Below are 15,552 nucleotides of genomic sequence, written 5' to 3'. Positions count from 1 at the left end.
ACTGATAATCTTATTTATATAATTATTAATGGTAAGCTATTTCTTGCTGCTAGGTTATGGGGAATCTAAAGCTTTTCAATATTCTTAAAATGGCTAAAGGAAATCATATATCATTGACTTTATTTTTGCTTTAGTAGTATTTCTGTAGAAAATACTATGGGCTCAAATGTGTCATAAAATTACTCTCAAGAATCCAACAGATAGAAAATTCTGCCTTTCCATAGCTTTGTCTGCATTTAATTCTCATACTTTTATAAGGATTTACTTGTGAACAAATGGATAAAACAATCATTTAGGTCAGTATTGATGACTAATATATTCATCTTCTATAGAAATCAGATTGACATCATTATTAAGATGTTGCGTAAAGGAGAGTTTACTAGGGTCAGTAGGTATTCCAAATTATTCATTAAACGAAAAATTGCTAAGCACTATCCTACAATGGTCACACAGAGATAAAAAGTTCCTACCGCAAGGTATTAATCTGCTGGACAGGCAGAATATATGATACGGTACAGATTTTAGTACAAAATGTTTTGAGCGTCCCATTTCAGGTAGTCTAAATAGCCTCATCGCTTCACTTGTGTATAACTATCAGTCAGAAGCACAGCTACTAGGACATGTGTTTATATTTAAGAGATTTGACTTTATGCTCTCGTGGGAGCTGGTTAAGCAGTCTCTGTAAGCTCTTAATCTTTGTTTCTAATGAAGGAGCTTGACATGCATGGAGCGGGCATTTAAGAAGGGAAGATAGATGTGAAGTGGGAGAGGGTAGGAACAAGTGGAAACTACAAGCACAGACTGAAACCCTTGTCCATTTTTATTACCTCTGATCTTCATGGTATGATGGTCCTGCAAAACCCGAGGCCCTTCCTAATCCTGGTTCAAAGGTTAGAGAAGCTTAAAGATGACCCAAGGAGAGAAGTTGGGAAGTTAGAGCCCTGCCTGCTAATACTGCTGGATCAACAGATCAGCAGCAACGTGGATAAGCCACAAAGTAGTTCCTGCTTGGCACCTGCAAAGGCAGCCAGGCATGAGGCAGTCAGCCCTCAAGCCAGTCACTTCAGACAAAAGAGCTTCACCTGGGACTCCTTAGAAGGCCATTGGATCCGAGTAGAGACTGACAGTGTGCCCCATAGTTTCCAGAACCAGGCAGTGACATCCTGTATTCACACAGCACTGCAACATGCTGTGGGTAAGCAACACGATGTTCTGCCACCTGGACATTATTATAGTGGCCAGCTGTAGAGCACATGCTGCTCCTTTTGGACAAGAATGTGCTAGAAGAGTTTGTTTATCTATGTGCAAGGACTGGGGTGTCACAACCCAAAGTGAAGCCAGTCAGGAGTGAGATGGAGGTAATAAGCTGAGCAGGGATTTTTAGAGGCAAAACACCAAAGTATAGTACCAAATCTCTACCTTCTGAATATCAGTTTATATATACACTGTGCATAGCTCAGTCAGTAAAGAATCTGCCTGCAATGCAGGAGACCCAAGTTCGATTCCTGGGTCGGGAAGATCCCCTGGAGAAGGAAATGGCAACCCACTCCAGTACTCTTGCCTAGAGAATCCCATGGCCGGAGGAGCCTGGCAGGCTACAGTCCCATGGGGTCGCAAGAGTCAAACACAACTTAGCGACTACACCACCACCACCATGTGTATAATGGGAAGTTGCTGTATAACAGGGAGCTCAGGCCAGTGCTCAGTGACAACATAGAAGGGCGGTGGGGAGGGGTCAGGAGGGTAGTTCCAGAGACGGGGGTATATGTATACTTACAGCTGATTCATGTTGTACGGCAGAAACCAACACAATATTGTAAAGCACTTATCCTCCAGTTAATTTTTTTTTTATTTCTTTGTGATGGTTGTGGTTTAGTACATACAAATTGGTTGTGTGGTAATTGGTTGTGTAACCTCAAATTAAACATTGGAAAACCAATTATTTTTTAAATATTTGATATGAAAAGGTCAAATTGATTTGAAATATGTTTGTGTTAGCAAAAGATTGCATGTCAGTGAAAAAAGGGAAATGTTAGATTCTTTTGTTGTAAGTTTTATAATGACCATAAGAATAATTTATAATCAATGATAATACAAATCAAGATCTTTCTAATCAAGTGGCCAGTGACCTAGTTCACTGGTTATTCTTAGTATCACTCTGGTGGGATAACCAGATAAGTTTCCTGATTTGCTGAAATATGAAGTAGACAATATCACTTGTGGTATAATCTATCCAGAAATATTTCACCCGAGTCTATCAAGACTTAAGATGTAAATTCTAGTTTCCAGGAAATGCAGGAGGTAGAGGAACAAGATGAACAAGAGTCCCTTGGACTGCAAGGAGATCAAACCAATCAATCCTAAAGAAAATCAATCCTGAATGTTCACTGGAAGGGCTGATGCTAAAACTGAAGCTCCAATATTTTGGCCACCCGATGCAAAAATCCAGCTCATTGGAAAAGACCCTGATGCTGGAAAAGATTGAAGGCAGGAGAAGAAGGGGACAACAGAGGATAAGATGGTTGGATGGCATCACTGACTCAATGGACATGAGTTTGAGCAAACTCCGGGAGATGGTGAAGGACAGGGAAGCCTGGTGTGCTGCAATCCATCTGGTCACAAAGAGTCAGACATGACTGAGCAATTGAACCACAGCAGCCTCTAACCCACAGAAACTGAAGGAAGAAATGTGTACTGTTTTAAGCTTCTATATTTGTGATATTTGTTATACTGCAATAGAAAACTGATAGATTAAGGATCCCTACCACTTCAATCTGGTTTGCTTTTTTCTGATTCACTCACTGTGAGTTCCCTTTCAGGGGGCCTGATCCAATTTCCTACCTTGATGCAGGCTTTAGGTTTCCTGACCTCATACAAGGCCTGTAGACCCAATCTTCAGGTCACCAAAAGTTGGCTCTTCCTATAAACAGCAGCTCCAGGTCTCAACTCTCTGATTTTTGAGGATTTCCAACATCTAGTTCAGCCATGCATTTAAAAATATATATATATATTTTTTAATTGGAGGATAACTGCTTTATAATATTGTACTGGTTTCTGCCATATGTCAACATGAATCAGCCACATGTATACGTAAGTTCCTTCCTTCTTGAACCTCACTACCATGTTCCACCCCTTCCCACCCCTCTAGATTGTCACAGAGCACTGGATTGAGCTCCCTGTGTCACACAGTAAATTCCCACTGGCTATCTATTTTACTTATCAGTCATGCATTTTTAAATTGTGTGCTTTAAGTCACTTCAATATTGTGCAACCTTCTGGACTGTAGCCTGCCAGCTTCCTATGTCTATGAGATTCTCCAGGCAAGAATACTTGGGTGGGTTGTCATGCCCTCCTCCAGAGCATCTTCCCAACCCAGAGATTGAACCCATGTCTCTTATGTCTCCTGTATTGGCAGGTGGGTTCTTTACCAGCTGAGCTACCAGGGGAGCCCTTTTTATCACTAGCACCACCTTAAACTATGGTGTTTCAAATGTTTTATCCAGCCTTTGTTGGTGTTCTTTAACAAGAGGATCTCTTTAAAGATCTAATCTGCTGTACTTCTAGGGATTTCCATTTACTCTTTAACTCACTGAAGTCTTACTCTCCATCACTGTCATACCCCAAGCTGCTTTAGCAAAGAGATCAGGATCTCTTCATTTCTAAATCCGATCAACTCTTTCCAGTCCTCATCTTAATCAACCTCTCTCTCTGCAGCATCTGGCACTCTTCAGTTGAGTTCAGTCTCAGTCGTGTCCGACTCTTTGCAACCCCATGGACTGTAGCACGCCAGGCCTCCCTGTCCATCACCAACTCCAGGAGCTTACTGAAACTCGTATCAGTAGAGTCGGTGATGCCATACAACTATCTCATCCTCTGTCGTTCCCTTCTGCCTTCAGTCATTCCCAGCATCAAGGTCTTTTTAAATGAGTCAGTTCTTAGCATTAGGTGGCCAAAGTATTGGAGTTTTAGCGTCAGTCCTTCCAGTGAATATTCAGTACTGATATCCTTTAGATGGACTGGTTGGATCTCCTTGCAGTCCAAGGGACTCTCAAGGGTCTCCTCCAACACCACAGTTCAAAAGCATCAATTCTTCGGTGCTCACAGCTTTTCCTTCTTTTCCTCCCTGGTCCCTACATTTGCTATTACTGCTGTCACTGTGTCCTCTCAATTTCCGTAACTGACTCCAGGTTTTTTTTTCTTAAAAGATTTTTTTTGTTAATTTACTTTTACATTTTTGGCTATGCTGGGTCTTTGTTGCTGTGCTGGCTTTTCTCTAGTTTCAGGGAGTGGGGGCTACTCTCTAGTTGTGCTCGGGTTTCTCATTTCGGTGGCTTCTGTTGTGGAGCAGGGGCGCTCGCGAGTGTGGGCTTCAGCAGTTGCAGCACGTGGGCTCTAGTGCACAGACTTAATAGTAGTGGCATACGGGCTTAGTTGCTCCACAGCACGTGGGATCCTCCCAAATCAGGGATTGAACCTGTGTCTCCTGCATTGGCAGGTAGACTCTTTACCAGCAAGTCACTAAGGAAGCCCCTCCACTTTTTCTGACTCCCTCTTAAGTGGTGGTGTTCCTCAGAGTTCTTGGAATGTTTTATTCTCATTCTACAAACTGTTCCTGGATAATCTTATCCACCCCCGTGGCTTCTACTGTCACGTGTATGCTGATGGCTTCCTAATCTATATCCCAAGTTGTATTAGCCAGGATAAGTCAACTGAGGTAAGAAACTGCCCCAAAATCTCAGTAGTGTAATGTGGAAAAGTTTACTTCTTGCTCACACAGAATCCACTCTAGGTCCAGGTGACCCACCGGAGAAACTATCCTCCTTATAGTGACTCGGTGATCCACTTTAGAGCTTTCAACCTTATCTTCTCATCACAAAATCTCTGTGATCACCCTGAAGGGGAAGGGATCAGAGGAGGTCTTCCTTCAGTAATTAAACGCTTCAACTAAAAGGGAACTACGTCACTTTCATCAGTCCATTGCAATTGCAATTGCGTTGCAGTTTCATTGGTCCAAATGCAAGTGAAATACTTGCATTTCGCTGAACATCACAAACATGATAAAGCATGTCTTTGCTCACATGGTCCCTCTGCCTGGAATACACTTCTTTCCTCTGTCTGCCTAGAAAATGTGATTCATCTTCCAAGAAGCAACTCAAACATCATCTCCTCTATGATGCTTTTCTTGACACCCACTTCCCCTCCTTATTGCGTGACCAGAGCTTATCACATGGTACTACTAAACCATAAGAGGGTCTGTGCCAGGAGAGATCTGGTTTGGGGTGAGAACTAACACTCTCTACCACACAGCTCTGGATCTTTTGTGAGCCCCTGACCTGTGCATCCAACTACCCTCTTGACATGGCTCAGTAGTACAATCCACAAGCACCCTAGCTCAATGTGTTCAAAGGTAAGCTCATTGTATATGTCCAGTCCTACACTCACCTTCTATATTCTCACCATTAATTGGTGATTCAAGACAGAAACCTGGAAGTTATCTTGAGCTCTCTCCCCCTTACCTTTCTCTCACAACTAGAAAAAGATTAGATTCATCACCTTTCTGCCCTGCCTCCTCTTCCCCAAGGCCAGTGTCTCCGATTAGATCATCCTTGTTTCTCACCTGGAACTCTGCCATACTAAAGGACTCCCTGCCCCCTGTCTGGCCCGCACAAGTCCCTCCTACACTCTATTGCCCAAACCAGAATGTGATCATGTTTCATCCTTCAGCAGTCTCTCCATTGTCTCCAAGGAAAATCTGTTTAAGACCCTCTATCATGGGGCCTTGCGCTTCCTCTACAGTCTTTCTTTTAACATTCCCCCACTGGAAAAAGATTCCACCCACTCTCAATCTCTGTAACATCAGCAATGATGAAATACTTGCATTTTGCGGAACATCACAAACATGACAAAGCATGTCTTTGCTCACATGTTCCCTCTGCCTGGAATACGCTTCCTTCCTCTGTCTGCCTAGAAAATGTGATTCATCTTTCAAGAAGCAACTCAAACATCATCTCTATGATGCTTTTCTTGACACCCACTTCCCCTCCTTATTGTGTGAACTGAGCCTTTTCTCTTGAGTCCCACTCCATCCTGTATGTCTGACACAGCTTATTTCCTTGTCTCTTTCTTTACCCACAGTTTATTTAATGTGATACAATCTTCCTTATAGGTCATGTTTGGAATTCACACAAGAATTCCAAAATCTTTAGTTATTCTTTATTAATACTTAAAATATACTTTTTGCTTGGATTTAAAGACCTCCACAGTATATCTCAAGTCTATCTACACAACTATTTTCTGTCTCTCCTCTCTCTTAAACCTTGCTGATGGCCCAGAAATTCATCACTCAAAGCCCAGCAAGCAGTCCTTGGGTTGGGAACTTCCTCACACCGTCCATTTCTTCTCCCCCAATCATGTTCCAGATCTCCCTGCTCGCAGCCTTGCCTGATCCCGCCTGCCCTGCCAGCTCTTCCCTTCTCCCACGCCTGCGAGTTACTCAGCCCTCTCCTGGAACTGTCTTCCCCAGGCTCTCTGCCCAACCAGCTCGTTCCCATCCTCTGGTTCTCAGGGTAAATATCACTCCTTGGACAGGAATTCCTGGGTCATCCATTTTATCCAAAGACATCCTCCCATCACTGACTCCCCAGCATGGCACTCTGTTTGTTTCCCTCATGTCCCTGAACACAATCCGTAATCAATCTGTTATTTCCTTTTCTATTGTTACTCTTCTCAGTTAGACAGTAGGCCTCATGAGCTTTCCTGCCTTCTCTCTAAAACACCCAGAGCACATGGCCCATTGTGTCTATTTAACGTGTATACTTATTATTTTATGGGTAAATGTTTACAAGTAAATGATCCACCTTCCCTTTGAAGCAATCTCCATGCCATATAAATAAATACATAAATTTTACTTATTTATTTATTTTGGCCTGTACTGGATTTTCACTGTTGCACACAGTTGTGTTGAGCAGGGGCTACACTTCCTTGTGGTGTGTGTACTTCTCATTGTGGTGGCTTCTCTTGTTACAGAGCGTGAGGCTCTAGTTTGTGTGAGCTTCAGTAGTTGTAGCACCTGGGCTCAGTAGTTGCAGTTCCCAGGCTCTAGAGTGCAGGCTCAGGAGTTGCGATCCACAAGCTTAGTTGCCACGCAGCATGTGGGATTTTCCCAACCCAAGGATTGAACCCATGTCTCCTGTTTTGGCTGGCAGATTCTTTGTCACTAAGCCACTGGGGAAGCTGGTGATTTCCATGGTTTCAAAACACTTAAAAATCTGTCTAGTCTGCACTTCACACCATTTGCTTTTCATTTTTCTCTATCAACCTTACTTCCTTGGCTGGAATAAACGAGATTATGACATGCTTGATGACAATTGTAATGTCACACCACTGTGATCCCCACAACATCTGACGTGGTAGTTCCATATTCAATTAATACTTAATTAGAAATAAACTTGTCTTATCCCCCCAATGCTCTGGCATTCATGTGTCAAAAGATATAAAATTCTCTGCTTGTGGAATGAAAAAAAATACAGTTTGCCACAAACAGGAAGTTGGCCCTTGAGTATAGACAAGATCTTTGCGACACACAGCTTGATGGTAGCAGTGGCAGTAATCACTGTTTCATCATTCTGAGAAATAGGAATGATAACAGAAGCAGCAAGTGAAAAGCTCCGTCTTAGACAATGACATCTTACAACTGGACTTTGTCTTAAAAGGTAAACGCATTTACCCCATCTTTTAATATAGATGAAATAATCACCAAAACAAAATGTTAATCTAATTTTTACTGGTTTCAGTTACTTTTTTTAACCTTATCTGGTCGGGGAAATGTTGTACGTGAATGGCTGCATTTAGTTGGTGGATTTTATGGTAATCAGTAAGATTCTCCAATGCTGGACAAAACATGAAAAAGTATGTATATAGAGTACTGTTTCTATTTTAATTTATGTTTCTGTCAAATGTTTGGAGTGTTGTTTTCAAAGGGTATATGCTTCCTGTTTTTTTCAGCATGGATTCATAACTAGCGTGGATTCATTAACTATTTCCCTGTGGCAACGTGTGAAGCTTTGTCTTTCAGGATGGGGGGACCCAGCTTTTGTTTTAGGTGACTGTGCTAACATTTCTTTGGGGTGGTTGTAAATTCAGAACCAGTCGTGGGAAGGTTAAGATTTTATGTAAACCTATGATCCTCCCCAGTTATACGGTCTAGTACAAATTCATAGGATAAATTCATACTATGATTAGTGCAAACACATATTTCAATATTTAAAAAACACTACATAAATTTTACAGTACTCTACAAAGAATACTGTTGACTTTTTGTTTATTTTCATTATGTTTAATTATGTTGCCTTTTATTTTTTATTGGAATATAATTGCTTTACAATATTGTGATGGTTTCTGCTGTACAACATGGTGAATCGGCAATATGTACACATACATCCCCTCCTTCTTGGTAACTGACTTTTAAATTAGAAAAGGAGCAAAAAGTGCTGGAAAATTTGTTACCCCTATGGATTCTGCTATGGATGATGGTCTTTCTATCCCTATGGCTCAGAATTCTCACCAAATTTCCCTATGGCATCTTTCTTGTTATCCTAGATTACATGATCTTTAAAAGTTTGTTTGATTGTAAGGCATTTGATTATTTTGCTGTTGTAACTGGTACATAGCAATGAGGTGTCCTTCTCCCAGTCTTTCCCTATATCCAAGGACTCAGAAATTAATTTACTTTTGACAGCTGAATAATTAAGTACAAATAATTGATGTCATTTATTATCTAAATAAATAACCTTAAAATACAGTAGTTATAGCAGAATTAAAAATCCTTCTCATGGGTTTGTCTAAGTATGTAGTAAAATTGTGGCCTCCTAAAATTGTTTGTTATTTTATTTTGTTTAAAGTAGAAATAATTTTTATCAACAGGCAGGAAACTAGAAAAGCAAGCTATAGTACATAGTTACAACAGAAAGACCTATCACCACTCAGAGGCTTATAGAAATTTTCCGTGAAATAGGAAAATGTTTATGATGAAACACTTAGTTAGAAAAGAAAAAGAGATATGAAGAAGTATCTCAACTAGCTTTTAAAAGATGCATGGAAGTACAACAAAAAGGAAATACACTAAAATATTAACAATGGATAGTGGAAGTTTGAGTGATTTTACTTTTCTGCTTTTAGGTACTCTATACTTTTTTGTACAAATAAATAAAAGAGGGGAAATACAGAAAGTTTAACATGAAAGAACCATAGCTTATATAAAGACGTTGTCACGCTTGAAAAGATAATATATGAACAAAATAGAAGCGTCTGATGCAGGACCTCCAAGAGCAAGTTAGTTTGCCCAGCACTGCTAGGGAAGACCGAAGCCAATGCATCAGACCTACGTGACACTCAAAATCATCGATTCTGCTTCTTTCATACTTCAATTTGATGTTTATCAATAAAAATTATGGTTTTAATTGGCTTTCTCATACATTTTGATGAAATGCACTAGCTATACAAACATGTTTCTTATGTTATTCTAGTTCATACATTAGTCTCCTATGAGCTGGTTGGTATGAGTCTGTTCTGGAACATTCAGTCAATTCTTGATGCCCTGATGAGATCAAATGTATGGACCTACAGAGCTGAGGCCTGCCTGCTGAACTGCTGTCCTCACACTGTGAAGTTTGGGATCACTGACCTCACAAGAACACCCTCCGACCATTTGCCTCTTTGATTAAGATCACAATCTCAGAATTGGCCCCTCTGCCTCCTCTCTTTTCCAAGCTTTCTAAGACCTACCTTTTTTTTTAATTCTCAGGGGAAGGCAACATGGGAACTCAAATGTCCAAACCTGAACCAAACGATAGTAAGTCTGCAACAGAACCCATTACTTGCCTCGATGCTGAGTTCAGATGGACTGGAATCACGGACACTGTGCTGAAGGGTTGTCAGGGGATGGTATTTCTGAAGTTGGAAGAATCAGATGCAGGCTCTAATGCCAAGAAGAGTGGAAATGGGAACCAGGGAGAACTATCTGATCCTCCAAATATGAGTAAAGGGAGTCTCTGTGCTCAACATTAGACCATCTTGGTAGTTTGAGAGCCTGGCTCACTTCCCTTGAGTGTGAGCATGCTCAGTCATTCAGTAATGTCTGACTCTTTGCAACCCCATGGACTGTAGCCCGCCAGGCTCCTCTGTCCATGGGATTCTCCAGGCAAGAATTCTGGAGTGGGGTGCCATTTCTTCCTCCAGGGGAATCTTCCTGACCTAGGGACTGAAGCAGTGTCTCCTGCTTTGGCAGTAAAATTCTTTAGCATTGAGCCACCAGAAAAGTTCCTTCACCAAGGCTGCCTTTGGCTGCTGCTGCAGCTGCTGCTAAGTCGCTTCAGTCATGTCCAACTCTATGCGACCCCATAGACGGCAGCCCACCAGGCTCCCCCATCCCTGGGATTCTCCAGGCAAGAACACTGGAGTGGGTTGCCATTTCCTTCCCCTAGTCACTGTTAATAGCTGCCCTAAAAAACAAATGAACCAAAAAAAGGCAGCGATTTCTAAGGTCATATGCCCTAGGACTTCAGGAAATGCTAGTTCTAGGTATCACTTTTGGTCTTTAACCCCTGGCCTTGAGATTCTCTGCTTAAGTCCCAGGGAGCATATGTCTCTAGGTCTCATTAAAATCTTTGAGAGAGAGCCCTGAAATGTTATTACAGGGACATATGGGAACTGCAGAAACACTAGGCTCTCCTTTCACTTGTGTATCTGATTATTGTTTAAGCTCCTGATCTAGTTTTCATGTTAAAAAATACAGGCTCTAAGAAACAATGTTCCCTTCTCTTACAGAGCTGTAGCCCCCATGGTTAAACTCCACTGGTTGCTTGGATAAGGGGGAGCACGTGGGGACCCTTGGGCTGGAGAAGATGTGGCCAATGCAGTAATCCCCTTTGTATTCTTTCACAGAGGGATCAGGCACCCACCCCAGCACAGCCTCGGCAGTGACCTCCGCACCTTGCCTCTCTGGCCACCCCAGGTAAGCAAGAAATGCCTCCCATTTCATCTCATACCACATGGCATTTGATTCTGAGTTGACCACTTTGCCTTATGGACTTGGAGAGGGAGGTCTGGGGAGCAGGGACCAGCAACAGCAGTAGTAGTAAATCAGTATTTTACCTTCAGAGTGTGGCTCTTAATCTAGGGTCCCCCATGCCTCAAGAGACTCATGAAGCCCCTAAACTTATAAAATTTGCTATGTGCAGTCCTATGAACATTTTTAAGGGGGAACAGAGCCCGCAGCTTTTACTGACACCTCAAATGGATCTAGAACCTGAAAGCCAAAAGTTGAAAACTGGGGGTGGAGATTGCAAGATGACTAACCAGTGTGAAAGCTATTCCAGAGGTTTACCCCTAGGTGGAAAGGGTCACCCTCTTGTCGTAAGGCCTTCAAAAAGTCCCTTGGGTCATGTTCCCTTTCTTCTCCACAACAGCAAAGAACATTTGGTCTTAGCCTTTTTTGCTGGGGTTATACTGACACTGCTGCTGATGGCCTTTGTCTTCCTCATCATAAAGAGCTGCAGAAAATGTAAGTCTCCAAGAGCTGAGACAGCCCTTCTTTCTCTGCCATCGAGAACAGTAATAGAGAATAGCTTTGAGGGGAGTAAATCAGACAGAGCCCATGCTATCCACAGATCAAGGACTTGAACCCCTTCACTTCTCTCCCGGCCCTCTTCATCCTCCACCCTTCCCACCTCCAGCACCTCCCCCCCTACCCTGTCCCTTCACCCAAGATTAAAGAAAGAAGCTTCTAATTCCTCCAGGCCCCATGGGTGAGACTTGTTCCTCTTCTTCCTGGCACTTGCAGCAGGTCATTCCAGTCCCCAGACCCTGGATCCTCCTTCAGATCATCCAGCCAAGGTAAGACAGCCACTCTGTTTCCTGGATATGGAGGCCTGATGCCACTGGGCACCTGATTCTTTGAAGGGTCTTCTGATTTCTTTGGGTCTTCTCTCACCCAAGCTTTCAAGTTGCTTTTAAATGTCACTTGCTAATAAGAGACACCTTCCTCCAAATCGAACTGACTCATTCCTCCTCTTCCTTCCTCCTCTGCAGCTTTCATCCTCAGAGGAGGTACATACCTATGCCAGCATGATTTTCAAAGCCCCCGAAGAAAACAGCGATCACCTGACCAAGAGTGTACAGAATGCTGTACACTTGGATCCTGTTGTCTATGTTCAGGTTAAAGTGACAAACTCACCTTGCCTCTCCAGTGAGGCTTGAGTCCAGTTCCTTTTGTCTCACCTCCATCTTCATCCATCACTTTCCATTTTAACAAATTTTGGACTACGACCAGACGAAACCACAGCTGGAGCTGTCTGGGTGTGCTCGGACAATGCTAGTCCCCAGTTTAAAGACCAAGGGTTAATCTTTTCCTGACCTGAGAAAAGATCTATGGCCCTCCCACTTGGACCAACAGCCTGTTAGACTGTTGAGAGCTGAGCCTACCTCCCCTGTCACCTTCTGAAAAGTGTGATACAGAGCTCACAGCACCAAGAGTGTTCCCTTGGCATCATCGATCTACTTGGGAAGAGTCAACCAAATGAACAATCCAGGTTGGATTACAAATAAAAGCAAACTCTGCAACGCTGACTCCTTCTCCATCATTGCTGTGTCTTTCCCCATCCCCTCTAGAGGTGCAGAGCTCATCCACAGCCAGAAAAGCCGAATGAAATCGGAACTCAGGATCGATTGGGGTCCAAGTCGCAAATCTACCACTAACTAACGTCCTTCAGTCATTGGCGCAAGTATGCTAAACTTTTGAAGCTTCAATTTCCTCATCTTGAAAACAGAACTAATAACACATCTCCTAGTGTAAAAATCAATGAGATATCGTTAAGAACTCTGTACATCCCAGAGCACTACACAAAATAAGGTCCCTGTTGGATAAAGCACTATTCAAATGAGGATGTCCATCTCCTTGCTATAGCATAAGAGATATGCATAACAACAGTATAGGGGAACTAAAAATTGATCTAAATTAGCCCTCTCCCCTGCCAAATTCCAATGGATAACCCCATAGGTGGTCCTAGTAAAAATATCAATAAAATTACTTTTTACTAGGTAAGATTATTCTAAATTTCCTTCGTAAGCCATAAACAAGAAAGATCATTCATAAAAGTAAGCAAATAAAAGATGGGAAGGCTGACCTGAACAGCTGAGAGTACTGTTTTATTAAGAATGGCTAATTAAAACATGTTAATGGTTTATGAGTGAAAAAATAAAGGGATAAAATATAAAGACCAGAAATAGACCAAAAATCCCACAAGAGGAAATTTAGAGTATGATGAAGTTGGTATATCAAATCATTTGGGGAAAATTATTCATAAATGGTGTTGAGAAAATTAGGTAGTCATGAAGGTGAAAATAAGATCAGATCTGTATCTTACTCCTTTTTTCAAAATTCCAGATATGTCAAAAATTTTACTAAAAAAATCATAAAAGTACTAGAAGTAAATATGGGAGAACTTTGGAAAACAACACAGTGAAGTATGCCTCTGAATACATGACGCATGGTCAATAAAACAGAAAGGACTGGTTAACCTGACTTACAAAGTACCGTTCAAAAGACAAATGGCAAGCTGGAAAAATACTTGCAGAGCATCTCATAGACAAAGGGCTGATTTTCTCAACAAATATAAGTTCCTATAAATCAATAAGGAAAAAAATCAACAGCTCAATAGAAAAGTAAAAGAATGGATAAGGTTAGGCTATTAGCAGAAAAGGAAATATAAATGACTTCAAACATACGAAGAGATACTCAACTTTACTCTTTAAGATAAATCATAATTAGAACTATAATTAGATAATAAGTTCCATCAGTAAGATCTGCAAAATTCAAAAAGTTTGCTAACAAACTGGACAAGATTGTGGGGAACTAAAACACACATATACTACTGGTGGGAGAGTGAGTTGATACAACTACTACGAAAGGCATTTTGGCAACAGCTAACATATTAAATTCTATTTCAAAGAATGTGTCCTACTTAAACATGTGGAAGTCACCTATGTCATTTGAATTGCACCATTCATCAAATAGACTAAAACTAAATTGAGGCTTGTTACTCTAAACACTATTCTGAGTGCTTGGCATGTGTTCATGGAACCCCCACAAAACACCAGGAGGTTGCAGCAGTTATTATTCTCATTTTTGGTACAGAAATGGAGGCACAAGAAGGTCAAACAACTTGCCTGAGCTCACAGTCACACACGAATACTGAATTCATACCTGTATTTACATATGTTTAGTCTCTCTCTGGAAGAAACATCATTAATGGTTTTAGTAATTGCTATTTTCTGGGGAGTCCCTCTGATAACTGAGGGACTGAGGGGCAGAGATGGGAGGAAGTATGATTTCCTTTAAAAACCTTTTTTTTTTTTTTTTTTTTTTTATAACTTTTGAAGTCCTTAATTTACCTTGTTGAGGATTTTCAACGAGCCTGATACCTAGTGTTCCCATTCCCCACCTGAATTCTAGACCAAGTGAGAAATAAGAGGACTCGGCAGATAGAAATCAAAGCAGCATCTTTATTACAAACATAGGAAAATATAAGCATAAACCCATAGCTGCAGAACCCTGAATTTCGTGCACTAAGGCAAGTCCCTGCCCCTCCCCACACCCCAAACGGCAGCTCAGCTGCCCTTAGGGTTGCGAAAGACACCGTGTGCTCTTGAAATCTGCACCCAAGGAATTAAAAAAAGGAAGGGGAAGGGCAGCGCAGTCACTTCTGGTTCCTACCCCCAGACTCACTCATTAGACAAATCACTCCACCTCAGCCAGGGCGTCCCTCACTAAGGAGTGCCCACCAACGGAGCTCAGTCCACGGGGAGGAAAGCTTTTTTTTACAAATCTCTCTTAAAAATACATTAAGTAATATTTTTGAGAATCAAGGTAAGAAAATTAAGGTTCAAAGAGATGAGATAATTTACCCAGTGTCTCCCAGCTAGTAAGCGGCAGAACAAAATTTAAGTCCTCTGACTTCAAATTCCTTGCATCTGGCCTCCACCGCAAGCTGTCCCAGAGCCCATACAGTGGCAGAGAAACTAGAAAGGTCAAGTTAGATGATCTATTCGAGAGAGTATGTTCGCTCTGAGATGGAGCAGCTGCTCTTGACAGCTGGATTTTGAGGGGAATACAGAGGAAGTGAGAGTTGATAAAGGAAGGGCTCCCTCTGTGGAGACCCGGTTTGGGGAAGTAGTCTTGGGACGAGATGGCAGTGCCACAGCGCGGTCGGCCGCTCGAGGGCAGCAGAGCGCCAGGAATGCCCTCCCCCGTGCTGGCTGTGGGATGTGTTGGTAGAGGAGGACTCAGTTTTAGCTGAAACTCTGCTGCTGCTGCTGCTGCTGCTGCTTCTGCTTCTGCTAAGTCGCTTCAGTCGTGTCCGACTCTGTGCGACGAGCAGACTTCAAACAATTCTACCAACTCTGAAGTTAGAAGCCATATCAGCTTTCCAGTTTAGAGCCAGTACCTTATGAACAGCTTGCAAGAAGATGTATAACCATCGTCCTATGGCCACCCAA

General features: G+C 42.0%; 1 protein-coding gene across 4 annotated transcripts; it reads left to right on the top strand.

Moving 5' to 3' along the window:
- Window positions 1-71: 71 nt before the first annotated feature.
- On the top strand, window positions 72-13,186 carry C3H1orf162 (chromosome 3 C1orf162 homolog). 4 transcript variants are annotated; one of them, XM_070785935.1, is made up of 6 exons: window positions 72-7,712; window positions 9,803-9,850; window positions 10,942-11,011; window positions 11,466-11,560; window positions 11,796-11,892; window positions 12,088-13,186. In XM_070785935.1, the coding sequence occupies exons 2-6, from the start codon at window positions 9,814-9,816 to the stop codon at window positions 12,125-12,127; spliced, it is 339 nt and encodes a 112-aa protein (XP_070642036.1). In that variant the 5' UTR covers window positions 72-7,712; window positions 9,803-9,813; the 3' UTR covers window positions 12,128-13,186. The 4 variants fall into 4 exon arrangements, with proteins under 4 accessions (XP_070642036.1, XP_019812400.2, XP_070642034.1 ...); XM_019956841.2 differs by having other exon boundaries at window positions 7,089-7,712; window positions 11,840-11,892; XM_070785933.1 differs by lacking the exon at window positions 72-7,712 and adding an exon at window positions 7,743-7,908 and having other exon boundaries at window positions 11,840-11,892.
- Window positions 13,187-15,552: the final 2,366 nt, after the last annotated feature.

The sequence above is a fragment of the Bos indicus genome, chromosome 3 (genome assembly GCF_029378745.1).
Source record: "Bos indicus isolate NIAB-ARS_2022 breed Sahiwal x Tharparkar chromosome 3, NIAB-ARS_B.indTharparkar_mat_pri_1.0, whole genome shotgun sequence".
NCBI classification, from domain to species: Eukaryota; Metazoa; Chordata; class Mammalia; order Artiodactyla; family Bovidae; genus Bos; species Bos indicus.
The sequence above is the reverse complement of the archived record's forward strand: the minus strand, read 5'-3'. Positions and strand labels throughout refer to the sequence as shown.

Excerpts from the sequence above, each read along its gene's own strand:
- C3H1orf162 (XM_019956841.2), top strand. The coding sequence starts at position 9,814 with ATGGGAACTCAAATGTCCAAACCTGAACCAAACGATA. Across the intron at positions 9,851-10,941 it reads CAAACCTGAACCAAACGATA|AGGGATCAGGCACCCACCCC; the intron begins GTAAGTCTGCAA and ends ATTCTTTCACAG. Across the intron at positions 11,012-11,465 it reads TGCCTCTCTGGCCACCCCAG|CAAAGAACATTTGGTCTTAG; the intron begins GTAAGCAAGAAA and ends TCTCCACAACAG.